Genomic DNA, 19,914 nt, shown 5'->3' with positions numbered 1-19,914 from the left:
AAAAATTATGCACAACATGAACTCCTGAGTACAAAATATTATTATCATATCAGGGACTTCCTAGAGCCCTTCTTTCTCAAAACAAATATCCCTGCTGTATTAAAAAGGGGACCCTAATTGATCTTCTTGTATCTGAGATCTGGGCTTCCAACTCTGCTCCTTAGAAGCCCAGGTGCTTCAGTGGTGCCCTGAGGGCTCCCACCTCTGCAGCTTCACTTGTTTTACATACTGGGTTTTGCATAAGATGCCATATGCTGGAGGTGTTTGAAAAGCAGGTGGTGGCATGAAGATCCTGAGATGGCTGGTCTGTAGGATTTGCTTTGAATTGCTTCCCTTGCTAATGGTAGCTATTTGACAGATTCTTCATTTTCTGACCTGGTTTTCTTTGGGACTACCAGCAAAACGCACCAATAAGCAGCTCACTGGTATTTGGGATGTAGCAGCAGCTCCCACTCATTCAGGACTGGAAGCTGAGTGACATATTACAGTGAGAACCATGCTGTCCTGCCAGCCTGAGGAGGTTCCTAGAGAGAATGCACGTTGCTATATGGTTTATAAAAGAATAAAGGTATGTGAGGGCAGCAAGAATGTCAAGGTGGAAGTGTCCTCTCCTATGGTCCAATATCCATCTTCCTAGTTTCACAGGCCATCTATAAGGCAATAACCTCCGTACTACACTCTCCAGTCCCAGCCCTCCATTAGTTCAAGGCTGGCTGTCTACCGTCCACTTAGCATTTCTGCTTGCACTTACTGTAGGGGCAGTTTGGCCAGAACAGAAACCTTGATTTTTCCTCTGGCACCTATTCCTTTTTGGACTTTCTCATTCAGTAAAGGATTCCAGTCATTTGCCAGCTGCTGGAGCCTAGATTCTGGAAGGCCCGCTCTCTGACAATCTCTGTTCTTCTCAACAGCAGTTCCTGAGCCTCACTGAACATGAGGGACATATGAGAGCTTTTGTGTCCCAAAGTCCTAGGTCCTGCCTCCAGAGCAATTAGAGCCATATCTCTCGGGGTGGACCCAGGCATCAGTTCACTTTAAAAGTTCTCCAAGGGCTTCTATGGTGCACCTAGACTTAAGAGATGGTGGTTTAACACATACTCTAAATCCAATGGCTTCTTTGCAGCTTCACTACCTCCAGTTTGGTCAAAGCTACTGTCACATCTTATCTGGGTTACTACAATTCCTCTAGTCCCCTGCTTCTACTCATCCCACCCTGAACCTCCACTGTGACCACGGTGCACATCATGCATCGCCTTTGTAAAGACCAAAGTTCTCACAGGCTGACAAGGCCCTGTGTAACTGGCCTCTGCAGCTCTCTCCATTCCCTTGCCCACCTTCTCTTTGCTTGGGTCACCCTGGCCTTAGTCCTATTTCTCAAATATGCCATACTCGCTTCTGCCTCTGGGTCTTTTACCTACTCTCTCCTCTGCCTGGAAGGCTCTGCCCGCAGATCCTGCAACTTCTCGTCATTCAGGTCTGCTCAAATGGCCTGACTGAGGAGAAGCCTCCCCAGATTACCTTGATTGAATACAGTCCCCCTTTAAAGACACCACATCACCCTAGTCACACTGTTTTACCATCTTTAAAGAACTTATGTTCTTCCAACATTACAATAATGTCATTCAATAATGTCTTTGCTGCCAGATTGCTTCACTAGAATGTGACCTTCAAGTAGATATTTCTGTCTGTCTTGCTCTCACTGCTCAGAAAGGAACTTCTCACTGAGCAGGCACTCAATAAACATGATCATTCATTTTATTCGATCCATCAGTGTCTCCCAGAGCTCCTCTGCACTACTGCCAGAGTGATCCTTGTAAAATGACAATCTGATTTTGTCACTCTTTTGTTTAAAATCCTCAGGGGCTTTTGACCACCTGTCATCATCCAACTTCTACCCTCCTTCAACACCCACCATTACCAACCAACCCACACCATTTTCCTCCTAAGGTTCCACCATTCCCAACAATGCCTGGCTGCCTTGGAGCCACACTCCTGGCGTGCTTGTGTCTGTACAGGTCCCTCTGCCTGGAATGTCGCCCGTGTCTTCCTGCTCTATCACCCTCCACTTCCTCTGCCAATAGCCATTGCTCTGATGAGAATTGGCTGAAGCACCACTTCCTCTCCAGTCACCCCCACCTAGCTTGGCTAATCTCCTCCCTGTTCTTCCACCACAAACCATGAACCACGCTTCCTTCTGCCACAGCCTTCATCATCCGCAGCTGCCCTTGCTTCTTTTCCCCTAGAAAGAGGACACCCTAAGGGCAGAACAGCACTAGGAGCTTAATAGACAGTAAAATACATGCTGAGCAAAACAATGTCTTTTACTCCTGTGTCCCCCAATAGCAAGGCATCGTAAGATTTTCTGAATACTTGTTTTCAATATGACCAAATTGATACTTTCATACCCTTGTGTCTGGGGGCACTTTTAGGCATAACCACATGCTTTGTTTCCTGCAGCTGATGACTGCCTGGCGATCCTGTAAGCAGCACCAACCCTGGACAAAGAGGCCCCTACCTGTGATGCCAGTGTGTGTGAGCTCCCTGAGGCACGTGCACAGAAGGGGCCCTGTCTGGACCAGTTACTGACATGTAACTGAGCTAGGAAAGCCAGCTTCCCTTGGGACAGTTAACAATCTGCCACCTAAACCAGCAGGAAATGGAGCCCTTTGAGAAGAAAACTAGCTCAAGACATCATCTTTACTATATTTTTTGGGGCACACAGAAACAAAATTTGTGTGTGTTATTAGCAGTGTTTTCCCTTTCTAACTTAAACACATCCCACACATTGAAACAATTTGAGCTACAGAGGTCTTTATCAAATAACTTAATCCTCTGGCTTTTCTTATACAAGAAAATGAGTAGAAACAGGAATGGAGGGTCTAATACTAGGGTGTAAAAACATTCAATAGCCATTTGCACAGCTTGGTACAGGTGGTTAGGTCACTGAGCAGATCACCTCTGTTTTATTCACACATATTCACCAAGAAGCACTGGCTGCTGCCCAAAACAGGCTTGTCCAGCTTTTCAGAAAAAGAGAACCTTACCCACGCACAGTAAAAACCATATCTGTGCAGGTTCCTAGAACTGGGTGTAGCTTTAATTTCAAGCCTGTCCTATCTTCGCATCCTGACCAGACACCTAACATGTTTTTTGCTTCAACCTTCTCACTCCAGACTCCAAAGTTACCTGACATAGGACTGATTTGAACCAGAGGACAGATTCCCCCAGACAAACCCCTTCCTGCAGTAGCTCAATTAAGGTGTACATCAATGCACAGATGGTACCATTCAACTGAGATAGGTTGTAATACAGACGCTGGCCTGTTTCCCCCAGAGTCCATGAACTCTAACATGGAGGGACCCACTTTCCCAGCCAACCCTGGCCCTTCTGTTCTCCACATTCCCGAGGTCCAGGGGGAGCATGCAGGCTTTGGCCATGTCAGGGCCAGAGGAGGAGAGTGTGGGCTGGTCAAAACAAGCCCAGACATACTCACGGGGTCCGTCAGCATGGCCCGGCAGTGGGAGGCCAGGGCCAAGAAGGCCAGCAGGTTGAATACAATTCCGTTGATGATGCTGTATACATAGTCTCTGGATGGAATCAGCATGACAAAGAGGACCACAAACTCTGCATAGAGGACCAGAAACCAGGTAACGATGGCACAGGCAATGCCACAGCTGTCGCGGATAAACCACATGGTTCCCACAGGACCAGGGTAGGGAGGTGGGACACACTTCTCCGGCTGGAGGTATTCCGGCTTGCGCTCAATGTCTCGAAAGTGGTGGGTGTGGATAAGCATCATAAGCTATTCTGTCCATACTGGCATCTGAAAGAGGAAAAGAACCCAGAAACTTGATGTTGTCATTAAGGAGACTTGACAAAATTTCCTTTCCAAAGTGAGCCATAAGTATCTGTGTGTAGGTCCTTGTAGAAATGCTGCCTAAACACCTTGCTCACTTAAAGCACTGGTTGTCTTTCCTACTGCTGAGAGTTAACTTAGTCTTTCTGAAATAGGCCTACCTTGCCCCAAACCTTCACATGACAAATAATGAAGAGGAAGCCTCCAAAGGGCAAATGTCTGGCCAGAGGTCAGCTGGAGCACAGTGGCAGATACAGCACCTAGGGGGAGGACCAGAACCTAGTCCTCTTTGGCTATCGGGGCTCCGCTGGGCAGACAGTGCTTCAGCAGATAAGTTCAGATTTTGACATAAAAGACGGGGAAGGGGTGGGATTGGAGGAACAGCAAACGCTGGGGGAAAACTCTCCAGAAGAAACGTTGCTGCCTCTATAGCATGGAAAACCCAGGGGCCCACACTGAAGCTGTTTGGGGCATCAGGGATGAGTAGAGGAAAAGCAGTAGTTAGTTAGGGCTAGTGTCAGGGCACAACCATGAAGACATTCTAACTCACTGCACTACCAAGCTGATGATAAAGGTAAACAGAGTGGAAAACATCAGGCTTTTTACCTGATTAACCAGGACAAGAGACAGAATTTCTGAGTTTTGGTCTCCTTATATATAATGAGGCAAAGGGTAGAGAATGTTAGTGAATTCAAAGATGTGTCCCACCACTTGGCCAGGCTTTGTGAGCCTGTCACATTCCAGCCCTGGCCATCTCCTACCAGGGCTGCTGGTGGGGGAGTTGGTGGAGGTGCTTGTGATGAATGGAAGAAACTGGTACACCCCAGATTGCTCACAGACTGTACACATATTCTCTCCAGGAAAGAGAAAGAAGCGTTGGGTAAATAGCCTTTCCTCCTAGTAGTTCTAACTTGAGTCTCTGAATATGAAAAGATTGATGTCCATACAGATTCTCAACATGTGCTACAAGGTTCAGAAAGCACAGATCCCTCTCTTCCATCATCTTTATGTTAAACTTTCTCGCTCACTGCATCAGCAACCAGGTTCCTCACAAACGGTGACAGCTTGAGTTAACCACCAGATGTAGGTACCATGGAAAAGTACCGTAGTGGACCTGGGGCAAGCAAGTGCAACTCAAGCTTTTTGGGAACTTAAGTCATTACACAGCAGAGGAAATCCCTCAAAAGCAATACTGGCCATATGTGTGCTGAAGGGCAAGGGCAGGCTTGCAATGGTCATATTGGACTGTCCTGACCCTTTCTCCCACATTTCCTTCTTCTTCCATTGCCTTCACCTCACAAAAAGAGCATCTGGATTGAATATAGGACAGTCAGGAAAAGTAAGAACAAGTCCAGAAAGCTGAGATGGCAGAGCAGCAACTATTCCTCAAAATGGTGGACATTCTAGGGTCAACAGTTACACAGACTATCATGAACAATAAAGCCAACCCCTCCCACCCCAAAGTGGCAGAGAATTAATGGCTGAAAGGCAGGACTTGACCAAAGGAACATTCAACTCCACAAATATGGAACAATGAATCACATGTTAAGTGCCCAGTGCTGGGAATAAGAAGCTTTGACATATATGGAATAATTATCTCAAGCGGATTGAAGCAGTGGTTCCTGATGGTTCATCAACCAGAATTTTCTAACAGAGCAACTCTGTGCTTTCCAGAGGAGACGAACAATTTAATGTTGACAGTGACAACCAAAAGACATTCAGACAGTGGGCCTACCTTCTAAAGCCTGAAATATAACAGTAGGGGATCAGAGACCAGGAATGTCCAAACCTTGACCGGTACCCAGCAAATTCTAAAACCCTAAATTCCATCCAGCCAAAATCAATGCTCCCCACCCCTACCATGTCAAGTTGATATCCCATAGTGGATCAAAAGCTGACTGAGGCCCAATACTTTGACTACCCCCAGATGCAGCCACTCTTTCAGTTTTCCTACTGCCATACAGATCTGTATGCATATCATCTCTGTTCCCATAATTACATTTAGGCTCAAACCAATAAAGTCTTAATGGCTCATGGCCACACTGTTTGATTATGAACTATCTCTGGCTGCTTTTGCACTATAATGGCAAGAGTGGAGTAACTGGTAGAGACCACATAATCTGCCAGTCTGACTTACTTACTCTCTCTTGTTAAGAAAGGTTTACTGACCACTGGTTCTGAACTGTGGTCACTCACCAAATGACAGATCCACCATGACTCCTTCCCCTTCAGATCAGCTCAGTGTGATGAAGACGGTTAGCTACAAATCATCCCCACCCAGACCCCCTCCTCTGTGGCAGCCCCTTATCTTCTGCAGCCTAAGGGCCATCTTCCCCAGAGCTGTGTGTTCTACCAAACTGCACTTCAATGATGAAAAATGGTGTGGTTTTCATACATGATCACTAAGAATATATTTTAGAGCAAGTGTTCTTTAGACTCTTTCAGTGATTAAGTTAGGCTCACAGTATATTCAGAGTAGCTGACTACATTCTATCCTTCAACAGTTGCTCATTCTTGGTTGGATGCATGGCAATGCCTTGACCACACCAGAGTTATGTTTCATGTGCACAGTTTTGCTGAGGATTATGCTCTTCCACATAAATAGATTTCCTAGGTAACTGACTTGTTCTGAAGCAGAAACATTTTAACCATTTGGGTGGTTAAGAGAGAAATCTCAAAAATAAAAATTTAAGAAGAGTGTTGTGGTTCAGTGGTAGAGCACTCGCCTGGCACACATAAGGTGCTGGGTTCGATCCTCAGCACTACATAAAAATAAATAAATAAAATAAAGGTATTGTGTCCAAGTACAACTAAAGAAAAAAATTTGAGAGAGAGAGAGAGAGAGAGAGAGAGAGAGAGAGAGAGAGAGAGGGGAGAAGAAAGGAAGGAATTATAGTTGTTTCTATCTTACCATTTCTTCCAGAATTATTAAGAGTCATTACCAGGAACATAAATTATTGGAGTGCATCAGGCAATGATGTCCTCAGGGGCTACAGAGATTCACTAGGTCTCGGCCTCACATCAAATGGTCTGTTCAGACTGAAATTCTAGCAACTTCTTTGTATGGTTCTTTGTCTTCCTCCTTCATTATAACTATTGTCATTTCTGTGTTTACAGTTATCAACACATTCTCTGTTTACTACTTTTAATTTGCTATGAGCTGGAAAAGCTAATAAAATAAAATCCTGTTGTTGCTTTGTAAAGGAAGGTACTCATTTTAGGTACAGGTTCTTCAGGGTGCACCTGCTATGCTCTACCTTCATTCAGTCCTCGAGGACTGGAGGTCCTGCCTTGTTATTAGCCCAATTCCTGGCACATAATAGCTATTTAATACATGTGTTCATTAAATGAATGCATGAGCTCTGTGAGCCCAGGGCCATTTCCTGGAGGCCTTTTCTGCTTACTTTCAGAGCTATGGCCGTTTTGCAGATGGTGAAGGATATACCGAATAGTAGCATGAAGTAGGTGGACTGACTCCTCAAAAAACCAGAACGTTCCATGTTTGAATAATGTGAAACCAAAGAGTGTATTTCCCAATACCCTCATCAGTGCACAAGAAACTGTGATCTGGAAAAGGACTCAGTCAAGGGTGCACCTGGCAGAGCCAGAAGTCAAGTATGAACTGGGCCAACCCACACTTTAGAATCTCAAAATGCCCCAACTGGTATCAACAGGGCATGCTGCTATAAAATAGTTTCTTAACTCCAGGACTCCCCAAAGTAATGAAAGTGGCTTTCCAATAAGGACTTTTCCCTTAAATTAGCCAACTGGACATGTAAGAAATATGCGGGGGAACCTACCTTGAAACAAATTGTACACATTCCCTTCATCATGTCCCTAACAATAACAACAAATATAGTCCCTTTATCTATTTTGAATTAGAGAAACTCCCAAACTGGGGGGGGGGGGCGGGTTCAGCAGTAGCTCTTTGCCAAGAATGCCTCTCTTCTGAGGAGTGGAGCAGAACTGGTTGCTCAGGTCTGTGGGGCAGACCCAAGAGCTGGCTGGTGGGTCTCAGATTCCCAATGCCTCAGAGGGACAGCTTCTTTCAGTCTCCCCTCCCTGCCCTCTCCATCCCATCCCCTTGCCCCATTTCCTCTCTAAAGTCTTCATTCTGCATTTAGTTCAATTCAAAAAGGCATTCATGGTGCAGGAACTAAACGCAAGGAAATATGCTCGGAGCTCACTTGAGGAGTGATGAGGACAATAATGTGTGTGCTGCTCTGTGCAGGTCCTGCTATTTCCCTCCTCCAGCTACCACTCTAGTTAAAGACTAGTCTTGTTAGTTTTTTTCCTACTAATCTATAAGTCCCATTTTGTCTAGGTCTGTAGCTTAGTATCTGGCATGAGTTTGGGCCCAAATCAATAGTTTTGAGTGAATCAAACATAAATCAGACAGACTTAGCCACAACAATGCTAACCCATAGGTGACTAATAGCTAAACAAAGGGGCAAATAATAACAAGACAACAAACCAAAAACCACCACCCAGAGGTGAGATTAAACACTTTTTCATGGTAAGGACCTCTGAAGGGATCTGAGCATCTTTGACAAAGGACAGGATGGCCTGGCAGAGACAGTGGTGGGACTGGATGTCCAGGGCCGCGTGCAGTCTGTGCACACACAGATTTTGCTGAAAGGACAGGGTTAGGACGGAAATGAAGTTTTAAAGGTAGGAGAAAGCTATGTGTTAGAAAGTTTTTGAATTTTGCGATGAACTGGGATTTCAACCAGGACAAGGCAAGACAGAGCAAAAGGCTAAGCCCAGAGGCCATGAGTCCAGGAAGACATTAACACAACAGAATGGAGTCTTATTTTGGTAGTATTAGGTTTTCTGTTCCTCGTAGTAGCTACTAGTTTTCCAAGGAAAGACAGAGAACAACGAACATTTTGTAATTTTAATTATAGCAACTTACTTTTTTTTTTTTTTTGGATAAGTGTCTTATAGCATTAAAAAGATTCAACTTCTTTGTGTTAGTAATCCATTAGTCAAAGTAATTACTTTTCCTAGCTGTCAGAAGAGTACGGTGAGACTTGGAGAGGTAAAGGGACTAAGCTTTATGGGTAAAGAAGTCCTAGCAGTTTAGCTATTGTGAATTGAGCTGCTATGAGCATTGATGTGGCTGTCTCACTATAATATTGTAAGTCCTTTAGGTATAGATCGAGGACTAGGCTTCAACAGATGAGTGGAAAAAGAATCTGTGGTGCATATACACAATGGAATATTATTCAACATTAAAAGAGAATAAAATTATGGCATTTGCAAGTAAATGGATGGAGTTGGAGATGTCATGCTAAGTGAAGTAAGCCAATCCCTAAAAACCAAAGGCCAAATGTTCTCTCTGATAAGTGGATGCTGATCCATAATGGGGAGTAGGTGGCATAGGGAGAATAGAGAAACTTTGGGCAAAGGGGAGGGAGAGGGAATGGGGACAGGAACAATGGTGGAATGAGATGAACATCATTATCCTAGATACATGTATGACTGCACATGTGCTGCAACTCCACATTGTGTACAACCAGAGAAATGAAGAGTTATGCTCCATTTGTGTATAATGAGTCAAAATGCGATCCGCTATCATGTAAAACTAATTAGAACACACACAAGAAGAAGTCCTAGCAGAAAAGGATTCACAGATTCAGAGGAGTTTGAGATCCACAGAGGTAGCAATCCTGGTGGTAAGATGAAGTGTCAGAATAATGATGCCAGGCCCTTTGAAGGCTGGGTGAAGTAAATCTAAAGAGATCAGTTAGAGTTCCTCTCTAGAGTTTCAGAAGTCAAAGCCACAAAGTGACTGAAATTAGTGCTAATTTTCTACAAAACCAAAACAACTTCTGGTTTAGAGAACTATCTCCAGATCTATGTATAATACCCGCACACACTTCATTACAGATGACCACAAGCATGTTCGTTTACTAAACCAGACAGAAAGACACAAAGGCATCCAAAAGAGTGGCGCCAGGAATCCTAGGAACTGGACTGAAGTAGGTGGACTGACTCCTCAAAAAACCAGAACGTTCCATGTTTGAACAATGTGAGACCAAAGAGTGTTAGCTCTGAGGGATAGCACTTATGACTAAATTCTCATTCTGCCTATCCATGGCTGGACAGATCGAAGGGTTTGAGCTCAAAAGGTTTGGCACCACAGTCAAGCTCACAGGCTCCATCCCACCGTGGTCCACTGACATGTTGGCCAGGGCCACTGGGCCACTATTGGCAAATAATGATGGGCAGAATCCAGCAATAGTGCCTGTGGTTAGTTGTCTTGGCTGAACGAAGGGCAAATGCCTATAAATCTATTACATGGCCTAAAAAAACCAGCCCTCAGTCCATGCTGTAGATACAGGTGTCAAAGGCATGATTGTCACATAAAATATAAAGGTTCGGCACTAGATTTTACTGATGATCCGAAATTACTGTTTTTTTCCTCTGCCAGTATCTCAAGGGCCCCTGGTTCTCTCAGATTGCCAACAAGTCCTACTTCCCCTGCTCGCCTGGGATAAGATGTTAATACTGCAGTCACAGATCCAATATAAAATCCCTAGAAGCACTTCAAAGTACTCTGTGAGGATTATTTTTCTAAAGCACCACACCCACTCACACTGTGCACTTATGAATAGGATACAAGCAGATTTGGGGATTGTATAGATTAAAGTGGCATTAACAAAGGGCAATGAAGCTGTCCATGTTTGAAGGCCTGTGTGAAGCATCTGAACACAGACGGTTAAACAAACTCAAAATCAGAGAGAACTATTTTCCCTTGATTTAGAGACAAAGATCAAATACTTAAAACAAACATTGGTGGATTAAATTTTCTGAGTGCCTATGAGTAAGAACTATATAGTTGAAATTCATTTTCATCAACTCCTTAACAGCTGTCAAGAGCATCAGCAAGCCAGTAGAAACTCCAAAATAGGAGACTTCTGATTTAAGCCAAACTTATTTCAAGTGAATATATAAATTTTCAATAAATCTAGCATTGAGTTAGACTGTTGTTGGAGGGTAGGGCTGGTCTGGTATCCTCTTGAACTTGACTTAAACATTAAACTCCTGCCCAAATTAATTGTTACCAGTTAAGTAACTCAATTCATCCTTAAAATGTCAACTCAAACCAGGTAGCATATTTTCTGTTATTTCTATAAAAATTCTCATTTGAAATTCACTTATAACATTAAACTTCTATAGTTTAAATTCTACTAAGAATACGGTGCTGCTGCGCCCCATGCGCTTGTAATCCCAGCAATTTGGGAGGCTGAGGCAGGAGGATGGTGAGTTCAAAGCCAGCCTCAGCAACTTAGCGAGGCTAAGTAACTCCGTGAAACCCTATCTCTAAATAAAACACAAAAAAGGCCTGGAGGGCTGAGGTTGTGGCTCAGCGGTAGAGGAGAGGCCTAACACAGGAGAGGCCCTGGGTTCCATCCTCAGCACCACATAAAAATAAATAAGTAAAATAAAGGTATTGTGTCCAACTACAACTGAAAAAAAAAAGGGGGGGGGGGCTGGAGATGTTGCTCAGTGGTTAAGTGTCCCTGGATTCACTCCCCAGTACCAAAAAACAAAACAAAAAGAAAATGGTGCTTAACCCACTTCCAGTGTTAAAAACCACTCAATTAAAACAAACAAACAAACACCAAAAACCAAACAACAACAAAAAACACTCAATACATTGAAACTGAAAACCAAACATATGATATTTGACTCTTTTAGGGTTTCTGACATTTTAGAGTGATCAACTTACAAAATAAAAGTATCCACAAGATGAGTAAATGGCCCAGGTCCTAAAGCTTAAGATATGAATCTGGTCAAGCAGAAAATTAATTTACCTGAACTAAATTAATTTAAATTTATATGAGGATCCAAAAAGATTGTAAAATGTATGCCCATTTTAGATGAATCTCAGAAAAACAAAGAATGAACCGTGAATCACTAGGTTGGAAATATTTCCTAAAGAAATCAAATGAGTCACTAAACTTTCTCAAAAAAGTAAGGGGTGTGGTACAGAGCTCAACCAAGGAAAGGTGCCTTATCTCCTACATCACACCCTGGCAGCCAGGGAAGGCACAGGCAGAGCAAGCTGGCCTGCTTCACGGCAGCTGCACAAAGTCTACATTGTTTCTCTGTCTATAGAAGGGTCTGTCTTCTGCCTGCTTCTTACCTCTGTTGTACTCAACCTTTAACAAAACACTTTCAAGGAAAAAAAAACAAGTTGTAGCTGTAACTCAGACCTTAAGCATGTGAAAGTTCATGAAGAAGTCAGGAAGTAGGTCAGTAATCTCCATTTTCCTTCTTGCCTCATAAACCATCACTTGCTTCTAAAACCCATTCTTGTACACACTCAGATTTCTAACAATAAATACACACTCAGATTTCTAACAATGATGGTCTTCTCAAAAAAAAAAAAAAAGTTTGGGATTTGGGCAGATGAGAGTCTAACAGTTCCTTTACTTACTGCAACTATTTTACTACAATTGGCTTTTTTTTTTTTTTAAATCATCTCCCAGCTTCACAAGTCTATTAAAAAATACACACCCACATATAGTGTGACATAATACGTGTCACAAACATTGGAGATCAGTTGAAACTGCTACTCGTTTGGGGAACATGTTCTAATTTCTTTTTTTATGGGTGTGGGATATCATATGTTGCAATGATGAGAAATATTGAGACAACTTTAAACAAGATCACACAAGACTGACTGGTAAAACAATCACTATCTGAGTCAGAATTTTTCAGCTAGAAGGAACATTAAAGACCATCTAACAGATTTTAGTCAAATTCTGTTCTACAGATGTGGAACTTAGGGACTGGCCATTTATTTTTACTAAAAGTTTTATCTAAATTGTAAGCTTTAGGCAAAGCCTGCAGTACAGTCCACAGGAAGGGTACCAACATTAAATGAATGCCGGTCATGCTTGAGGACTCACACAAAGCAGCTTGCTTTAATTCTTATAACCCAGGCCAGCCACTTGCATTATTCTCTAATGCAAAGATGAAAGAGCCACTCAGAGGTTTGGGGTAATATTCCCAAGGTCACACAGAGGGAGGCAGCACTAGAGCCAGGATTCAAAATCAGCTCTGCTTGCCATCACAGCCCAGAGCAAGGCTTCTGAGCACAGCACATGGCTGCTTTTGATCCAAGCGGGGGAGGGGAAGAATGACCAAGCAGGAAACAGGAGTTCTACTTCCTACTGCTTCACATACATCTGAGTATCTGCGGGGACGTCACTCCAACTTAGTTTTAGATCTTCATCTCTAAAGTGAGGGGGTGGACTGGCTCTCTAGTCTCTGATTCTTTTTTTTTTTTTTAAACTTAATATGTATACTTGAAGCAGACTTTCCTTCCACTAGTTCCTGGGAGCCCCTAATATTTATTCGTAAACACACACACACACACACACACACACACACACACACACACACACACACACATCCCCCAGAGCATTCCTTCTTCCAGAAGCTATTTTACTTCTGGCTCCTGGTTCTTCAAAAAAGCACGACACCTCAATCACTTGGGCCCTCAGGTACACAGTCTGTTGGAAACACTGCAAGGATTAGCCAGCTCTGCCAAACTCTGGCCCAGCTTGGAGAAGCCAGTGGGCCTTCTATAAAATTATTCAGAGTTGGCTAATCTGCTCTCCAGCTAAAGATGGGGTTTAATTAGCTGCCATGTCCTTGTATTCACTCTTCCTTGCAGGAAGTCAAGCCAGGAGGCAAATCTTCATAAAGGCAACAACAAATTACTGATCCAGCTACCCAAGAAAACTTAATCAATGACTGTGATTCTCATAGTTTGTGAAACCCTTTATAATCAAATGCGCAATCTCATTTGATCCTGGACTGCCTTCTGCTTCTCTCAGGGTAGGTTTTAAGATGGACATTTTGCTTGTCTGTTGCCAGAGTAGGGTATGCTGAATGTAGGGTGGGGCCCAGACTCTTCCTGAATGTCTACAATCTGCCAGGCACTGAATTGCATGCTAGCCACACCTCATCCTGTCTGACTGGCACATCTACTCTATCTTGTAGGTATAAACCCCCAGTTTCCCACTCCCTTTAAGAGATGAGAAAACTGAGGCACAGAAAGATTTGCCTAAGTTCTCACCTCCAGGAAATGGTGGAGATAGGATATATCCCCAATGCCATGATATACCCCAGAACATGCTTTTTAACTACTCGCTACAACCTCTAAATTTTATCCAATAGCTAAAAAATAAAAGGGGAGGAGTGTCAACATTTCCACCAGTGACCTGGGTTACTTACAGTTTGGCTATCTTTTCCACACACAGTGATGCAGAGATGGTACTATCGGGTGGGCTGCATGCATCAGTGTTCATAGGCCACAGGCCTGAACAGAAGCATTTAGACTCTAAGGCGGGTCCTGGCTGAACAGCAGCCAGCATTTAGAAGACTGATCCTGCCCTAAGCTATGAGGTAGGAGGGTCATGGAGCCTCAGCCAAGAGAGTCATCTAAGTTTGAATCCCTACAATCTGCTTCTGCTGGGAAATAGTTCTTGTGAGTCCAAGTATTGGGATACTGCTTTTTCTGAGAGAAGCCCACCCATTCTAGGCAGAGACCAACCAGCAAAAGTTCCCACCTGAGGGTGTTGAGAATAGCACCTGGCCCCACATTATGCCATGTACAGATACACAGCCACTGTGACATCACCCAAGCAAGAGCTTGAATTTTTTAGGAGCTAAAAGCAGAAGTGCTTAGAGGGCTATGAAATAGCTAGAAAGAGGAAGACCCCGTTATTATAACTGTATCAGCCTTCAAGAAAGAACCACTGGCTTTCAGGTCTCTGATGATCCCACTTGATCCCATGCACTATAATCAAAGATTGAAAGAGGGGGAGCCTTGGGAGGAACCTGGGACCATGGAAACTAGTCTGCAGTGTACACTACAGAAACACAGTCCTTGGCTGTAGAAGAGCAATTACCTAGCATGTGTGAGGCCTTGGGTTCCATCCTCAGCACCCCAGAGAGAAATAAAATAAATAAAACAAAACAAAATAAGACCAGGTGAGAAAAGGGCTCTCTGACTGACATCTGCTAAACGTCTAATAAATAGAACCTCTGGAGAAAGGTGGAAGGCCAGTGCTAAACAGAATGAAGATGCCCTGGAGTCAAGAGGCCAGAGTTTTGTTTTCAATCCCACCACTCACTAACATCCCCCCAGGCCTTAGTCTCCTCACTCTATAAAACAAGGGGAGAGACCAAGCTAACTGCTAACATCCCTTGCAAGGCTGAGATTCTATGAGGCCATTTTCTTTTTTAGTTGTAGATGGACACTATGCCTTTATTTTTTTTATGTGGTGCTAAGGATTGAACCCAGTGCGTCACACATGTTAGGCCAATCCTTTACTAATGAGCCATAACCCCAGCCCCTTTGAGGCCATTTTCTTTGTTAACTTCTTGGATTTTATATTTTCATCAAAACCTTCCCTAAACTTCCTCATCCTATTATTTGCTAACATTAAAAAAGAAATTCACTAGTAACAGTCTCTGTGATTAGTAACTGTTAAGACTGGTAACTGTTAGCATTCTTCCTGAACAAGTTCAGTTTCTTCAATCAAGTGTAGCATGTAATTGCCATTTCCTTTTGTTCATTCATTTAATGTTTTTCAGAATGGAAAAAGTACTATCAAAATATATCAAATGGTCCTCTGCCTTCTCTGCTGGTTGGCCGCCTTGAGTCCAGGCGTGGGGCAAGTCCCATCATGTAACGCATGTTCATGGGGAACATGGCACTAAACCATTCCTAGAAGACCTGCTTCTGGATCGGGGTTTTCAACCTAGCAGAGCAGCTCCCTAGCTGCAATCTATTGAAAGTCAGCCCTCCACACAAGGATTTGTAAAAGCATTAAAAGAGAAAAAATAAAACAAAAAAGAAATAAAGAAAAAAAATATATCCAGTATTACAAAGTGACAAATAAGGGAAGTTTTAAAAACCCAAAGTTAAACATGGCCATTTTTCACTGTTTCAATATTTGCATATCCAGAAACTACTTTGAGTTTTACAACCTAACAAGATAGAGGTTAAAATGAGGCATAGAGAAGTTAACTGACTTGCTTAAAGTTACAAAGTAAGTTAATGACAAAGCCCAAATCTTTGGACTAGACACCCAGTTGTCTGTTCACCATTGATGATTATCTTCCTAAACAACCCGTCTTTCTGGATTCTCTGCTACAAACTCTTGGTTTAAAAAGACACACTTTGCATGTCAATGTCAAGACTTAACTGCAGCAGGACTGTGGCCAGAAATGTACTTGTCCCACTACACTGACTCACTTTGCTGAGGTGAAAAATGGATCTCACCCAAATACATTCTATCCCCACTTTCCCTGAATAGGAGACATTTATGTCTTGGGTAGCACAGAAAATCTAAGGAGTTTAACCATCGAGTCTTTATATACCCTGAAGCCTATGGTTTAGAGGAGACTAAGGTGGAAATTTCCCAGCACTTCAGTTGGGTTGGGATGAATAATTAAATTAAGAGTATGTACCTCTAGCCTTCTCACCTTCACAACTGACAGCCAAGAATGCCTTGCTATTTATCTCCAAAAAATTGTTTCCAAAGAGGAGAGCAAATGATTTTTTAAAATGCCAAAAACAGGGGCTGAGTTTGTAGCTCAGTGGTGAAGCACTTGCCTAGCATGTGTGAGGAACTGGCTTGGATACTCAGTATCACAAATAAATAAATAAATAAAATTAAGGTATTGTGTCCATTTACAACTAGAAAAAATATATATATATATAAAAAAGACAACTAAGGTCAAATTTACTGTTCAATCATGTGTACTTAAAAAATGGCTATTTGGGGCAGGCACAGTAGTGCACGCCTGTAATCCCAGCAGCTCAGAAGGCTGAGGCAGGGGGATTGTGAGTTCAAACCCAGCTTCAGTAACTTAGTGAGGCCCTGGGCAACTCAGGGAGACTCTGTCTCTAAAAAAATATTTTAAAAAAGCAAAAACACTTCCCCAGGAGGTCAATATTGAGATAGCAGCCTTCATATTTACTTCAGATTCTTACTTTTTGTATGACTATCAGGGTGTGTGTTTAAATATTTCTACATTTGGCAACCAGGATGTATGACCTCCTTTTCTTACACATGCCCTATTGAGACATAGGAAGCACCCTGCCAGCCTCTTAAAATGAAACACATTTGAACAGCCTTCCTGTAATCAGGAATAAGCTTACCCATGCTGCTATCAATTTTTCTATTGCTGTAATCCCAAGTTATAAAGTTCATAACAAGATAGACAGACTTGTCCATCAGACTAGAACAGGTTATTTATATCTAGTATTCTCTAAAACAAGGTATAGGCAGGACAAGTGCAAAGTGTTTAAAAGAAAACAGTAGTTCACTAGGGTACCAGGCTAATAGTGAAAACACAAAGAAAGAAGGCTAAAACTTGGCCATGTCTACTTAAGACTGGGAATAAAATATATTACCTGTTGAATTTTAAGAGCTCTTTGCAACTTCAGCACCACAGACTCAGCTCTGCCCTGAAGCTCTTCTGTAACTGACTTTTATAGCTGTAATTAACCAAAGCTAGGTGGGACAGATTTACTCCTTCTCTATAATGTTATTATTACCGGCTCATGGCTAGCAGCTAGTAGCAGTTCTCGCCCTCTTGCACTAGATGCCTGGCCTGCATAATTAGCACCTTATTATAAGCTGGCCTCTTCTAATTACCACATGGCTCAATTGAGCATTTTATTTTATTGTCTTGTTCATGCACTAGTTCAAGGGCCTGGGGTCCCCAACTATAATAAATCCTAAACTCCTCTTAGGCAGGTGTTTTGGTTTTATTAACTTAGGCCCATAAGAACATTGGCATACAACATCTTTCTGACTGAAGAGCTTCTAGATGTCTATGCTGGAAGTATGGCACATGGCTGGAATCTAGTTCTCCTACTCAATCATATGTACCAGATTTATCAGCCTTCTTTGCTATTGAGGACTCTGTCCTTAGCTGTTTGAAGTTAAGCTCTGCTTGCATATCACTTTGAACTTTATCTAACTTGGTGTGCTGAAATAGACAGGGGAACTTCCCATCAGCACTGCATTCCATGTTCCTCTAGAAAAAGGATTCAGGCTCCTTGCTTTGGATTAAACCTTGCTGTAGTTTACAGAGAGGTTACCAATTCTGTAACAAACATGGGCCTCTTTGAATTAAATGGAGTTTGGGGAGATGCTACAGATGTAATGGTTAGGGGTATAGGCGTGGAAGCCAGAATAGCTGAACTCAAATCCTGGCTCTGTCATTTATTAGTTATGGGATTTGTGACCCTGCTCAAGGCACTTAAGCTCTCTGTGCCTCAGTTTCCCAATCTATAAAATAGCATTCATAGGGCTGTTTTGAGGACTGAATCTTTAAGTGCTTAGAACAATGCTTGGCACATAATAAGCACTATGAATAGTGTTACAGAAATTTAATGAGATAAAGTGTTTTAAAATAGACACATCTACAAAATAGTATGCTCCCAGAAGAGTCTGACAATGATGGAAAAAAGTTGGCTTAACAGAATAATGGGCCATCCCTGGCTTCTTCATTTTTGGGGGGCATAATATGTTCTTTGAAAGGCTTCAATAAGCTAAAAAGCTAAGAACTCTGAATTTATAAGTTTTGAAGACATCTAATGCCATATCACAACAAAGGTGACAAACATGTTCTGGCAGCATTTAGAATGGTTAGTGAAGGAATAACTGTTTTAGTAGATAATTTAAAATAAGCACTGTTGTTTACATTTCTTCATACATATTTAGCCTAACATATCAGAAATCACTCATAGCATTATTCAGCAAATACTACTAACTTCTTCAGCAACGAACTTCTGTCAGTTGTCAGAGGGATGGTTCAAATACATGTGCTATACTTTTAACAAATTTTTATTATTTTTGAAGTGCTGGAGGTTGAACCCAGGACCTTGTGCATGCTAGACAACTGCTCTACCAGTGAGCTATAGGATCAGCCCTGTTCTGTGTTTAGAGACCCACTGAATGATTTTTATACAAAAATGATTTCATGGTATTCAAACTCAAGACTTTTCTTCTTGTGTCTTTTCTGCTTTGTCACCTTTTAAATCCTCACCTAATAGTCCTAGCTATTAAAATCTTATTTTCAGGATCTTTCATTTCTGAGCAATAACTAGCCCAAACTACCATATTTAACATAAGAAGTCCCTTGTTATCTCACCACACAGAGTTCCTTACATAGAATCCAGCTGTCTAACCACATGCAAAGGCATCTATGCACCACAACAGGTGGAGCACCTGTGCCTTCTGCAGGAAGGAAACCTTTCCTGCCTCACCTCTCCAGTTTCCCTGGAGGGCAAAATACAACCCATGTCTTTCCTTTTAAGTGCATCTGTAGAGAACTAAGCAGAGATCTAAGTGTTCGAAAGCTAACATAAAGTCTTTTCTTAGGAGGCTCCTAATAGCTATCTGTGAAATAACTATACGTATGTGAAGCTATTATCTGAAACACCAACTTTTTTTTTTTTTTTGGATGGTTAATCTGTCAAGGGTAACTTTCATTTTTGAGAACAGGGGAGATCCCTCAAAAAAATGGGACCTCGGGAAAGTTTCAACTATCTCAGATCAACTCACACACACCCCCATTTATCTATAGGGATCCTCTGAAACTTATATGGTACTCTGTCCCCTCCTCCTGTGACACCAGCTTCACCTTGCTGGTATCCTCACTGGATATCCAGGCCGATATTCCTACTTAACCACCGCTGGTGGCTGGCTTTTTTTTTTTTTTTTTTTTGCGGGCAGCTCTCCACAGCTCCCAGAGATCACTTTCACCAAGCTGGGGCTTCCAGGAAGCTCAATGGATGCCTGGACACTGCACACCTCGCCAGTGCCAGTTACAAAGACCCTTCCTCCTCTCAATTCTCTTTTTGGGACAATGCTCTGGCTAACGCGCAAGGCAAAGGGACCTTTCGAGGTCCTAGATCAGCCCTGGATTCAAGAAAAGCAGGGAGAAAAAGAGAAGTACAGAGGGTATACAAGGTGCAGGTAGAATGAGAGGAGGAGAAGCAGAGAAAGATC

At 42.6% G+C, this 19,914-nt stretch overlaps 1 protein-coding gene across 7 annotated transcripts in view; it reads right to left on the bottom strand.

The window, feature by feature from the left end:
* Positions 1-19,914, bottom strand: part of Zdhhc3 (zDHHC palmitoyltransferase 3) — a 53,865-nt gene that overhangs the window by 33,370 nt on the left and 581 nt on the right. For 6 of the 7 annotated variants that reach the window (XM_040290069.2, XM_040290071.2, XM_040290073.2 and 3 more), the window contains exon 2: positions 3,494-3,823. The exons of the other annotated variant lie outside the window; for it this stretch is intronic. In XM_040290069.2, coding sequence (XP_040146003.1) covers positions 3,494-3,799 — 306 coding nt within the window. In that variant the 5' untranslated portion in view covers positions 3,800-3,823. The remainder of the gene's footprint in view (positions 1-3,493; positions 3,824-19,914) is intronic. 7 annotated transcript variants of the gene reach the window in all.

The sequence above is a fragment of the Ictidomys tridecemlineatus genome, chromosome 2 (assembly GCF_052094955.1).
Source record: "Ictidomys tridecemlineatus isolate mIctTri1 chromosome 2, mIctTri1.hap1, whole genome shotgun sequence".
NCBI classification, from domain to species: Eukaryota; Metazoa; Chordata; class Mammalia; order Rodentia; family Sciuridae; genus Ictidomys; species Ictidomys tridecemlineatus.
The sequence above is the reverse complement of the archived record's forward strand: the minus strand, read 5'-3'. Positions and strand labels throughout refer to the sequence as shown.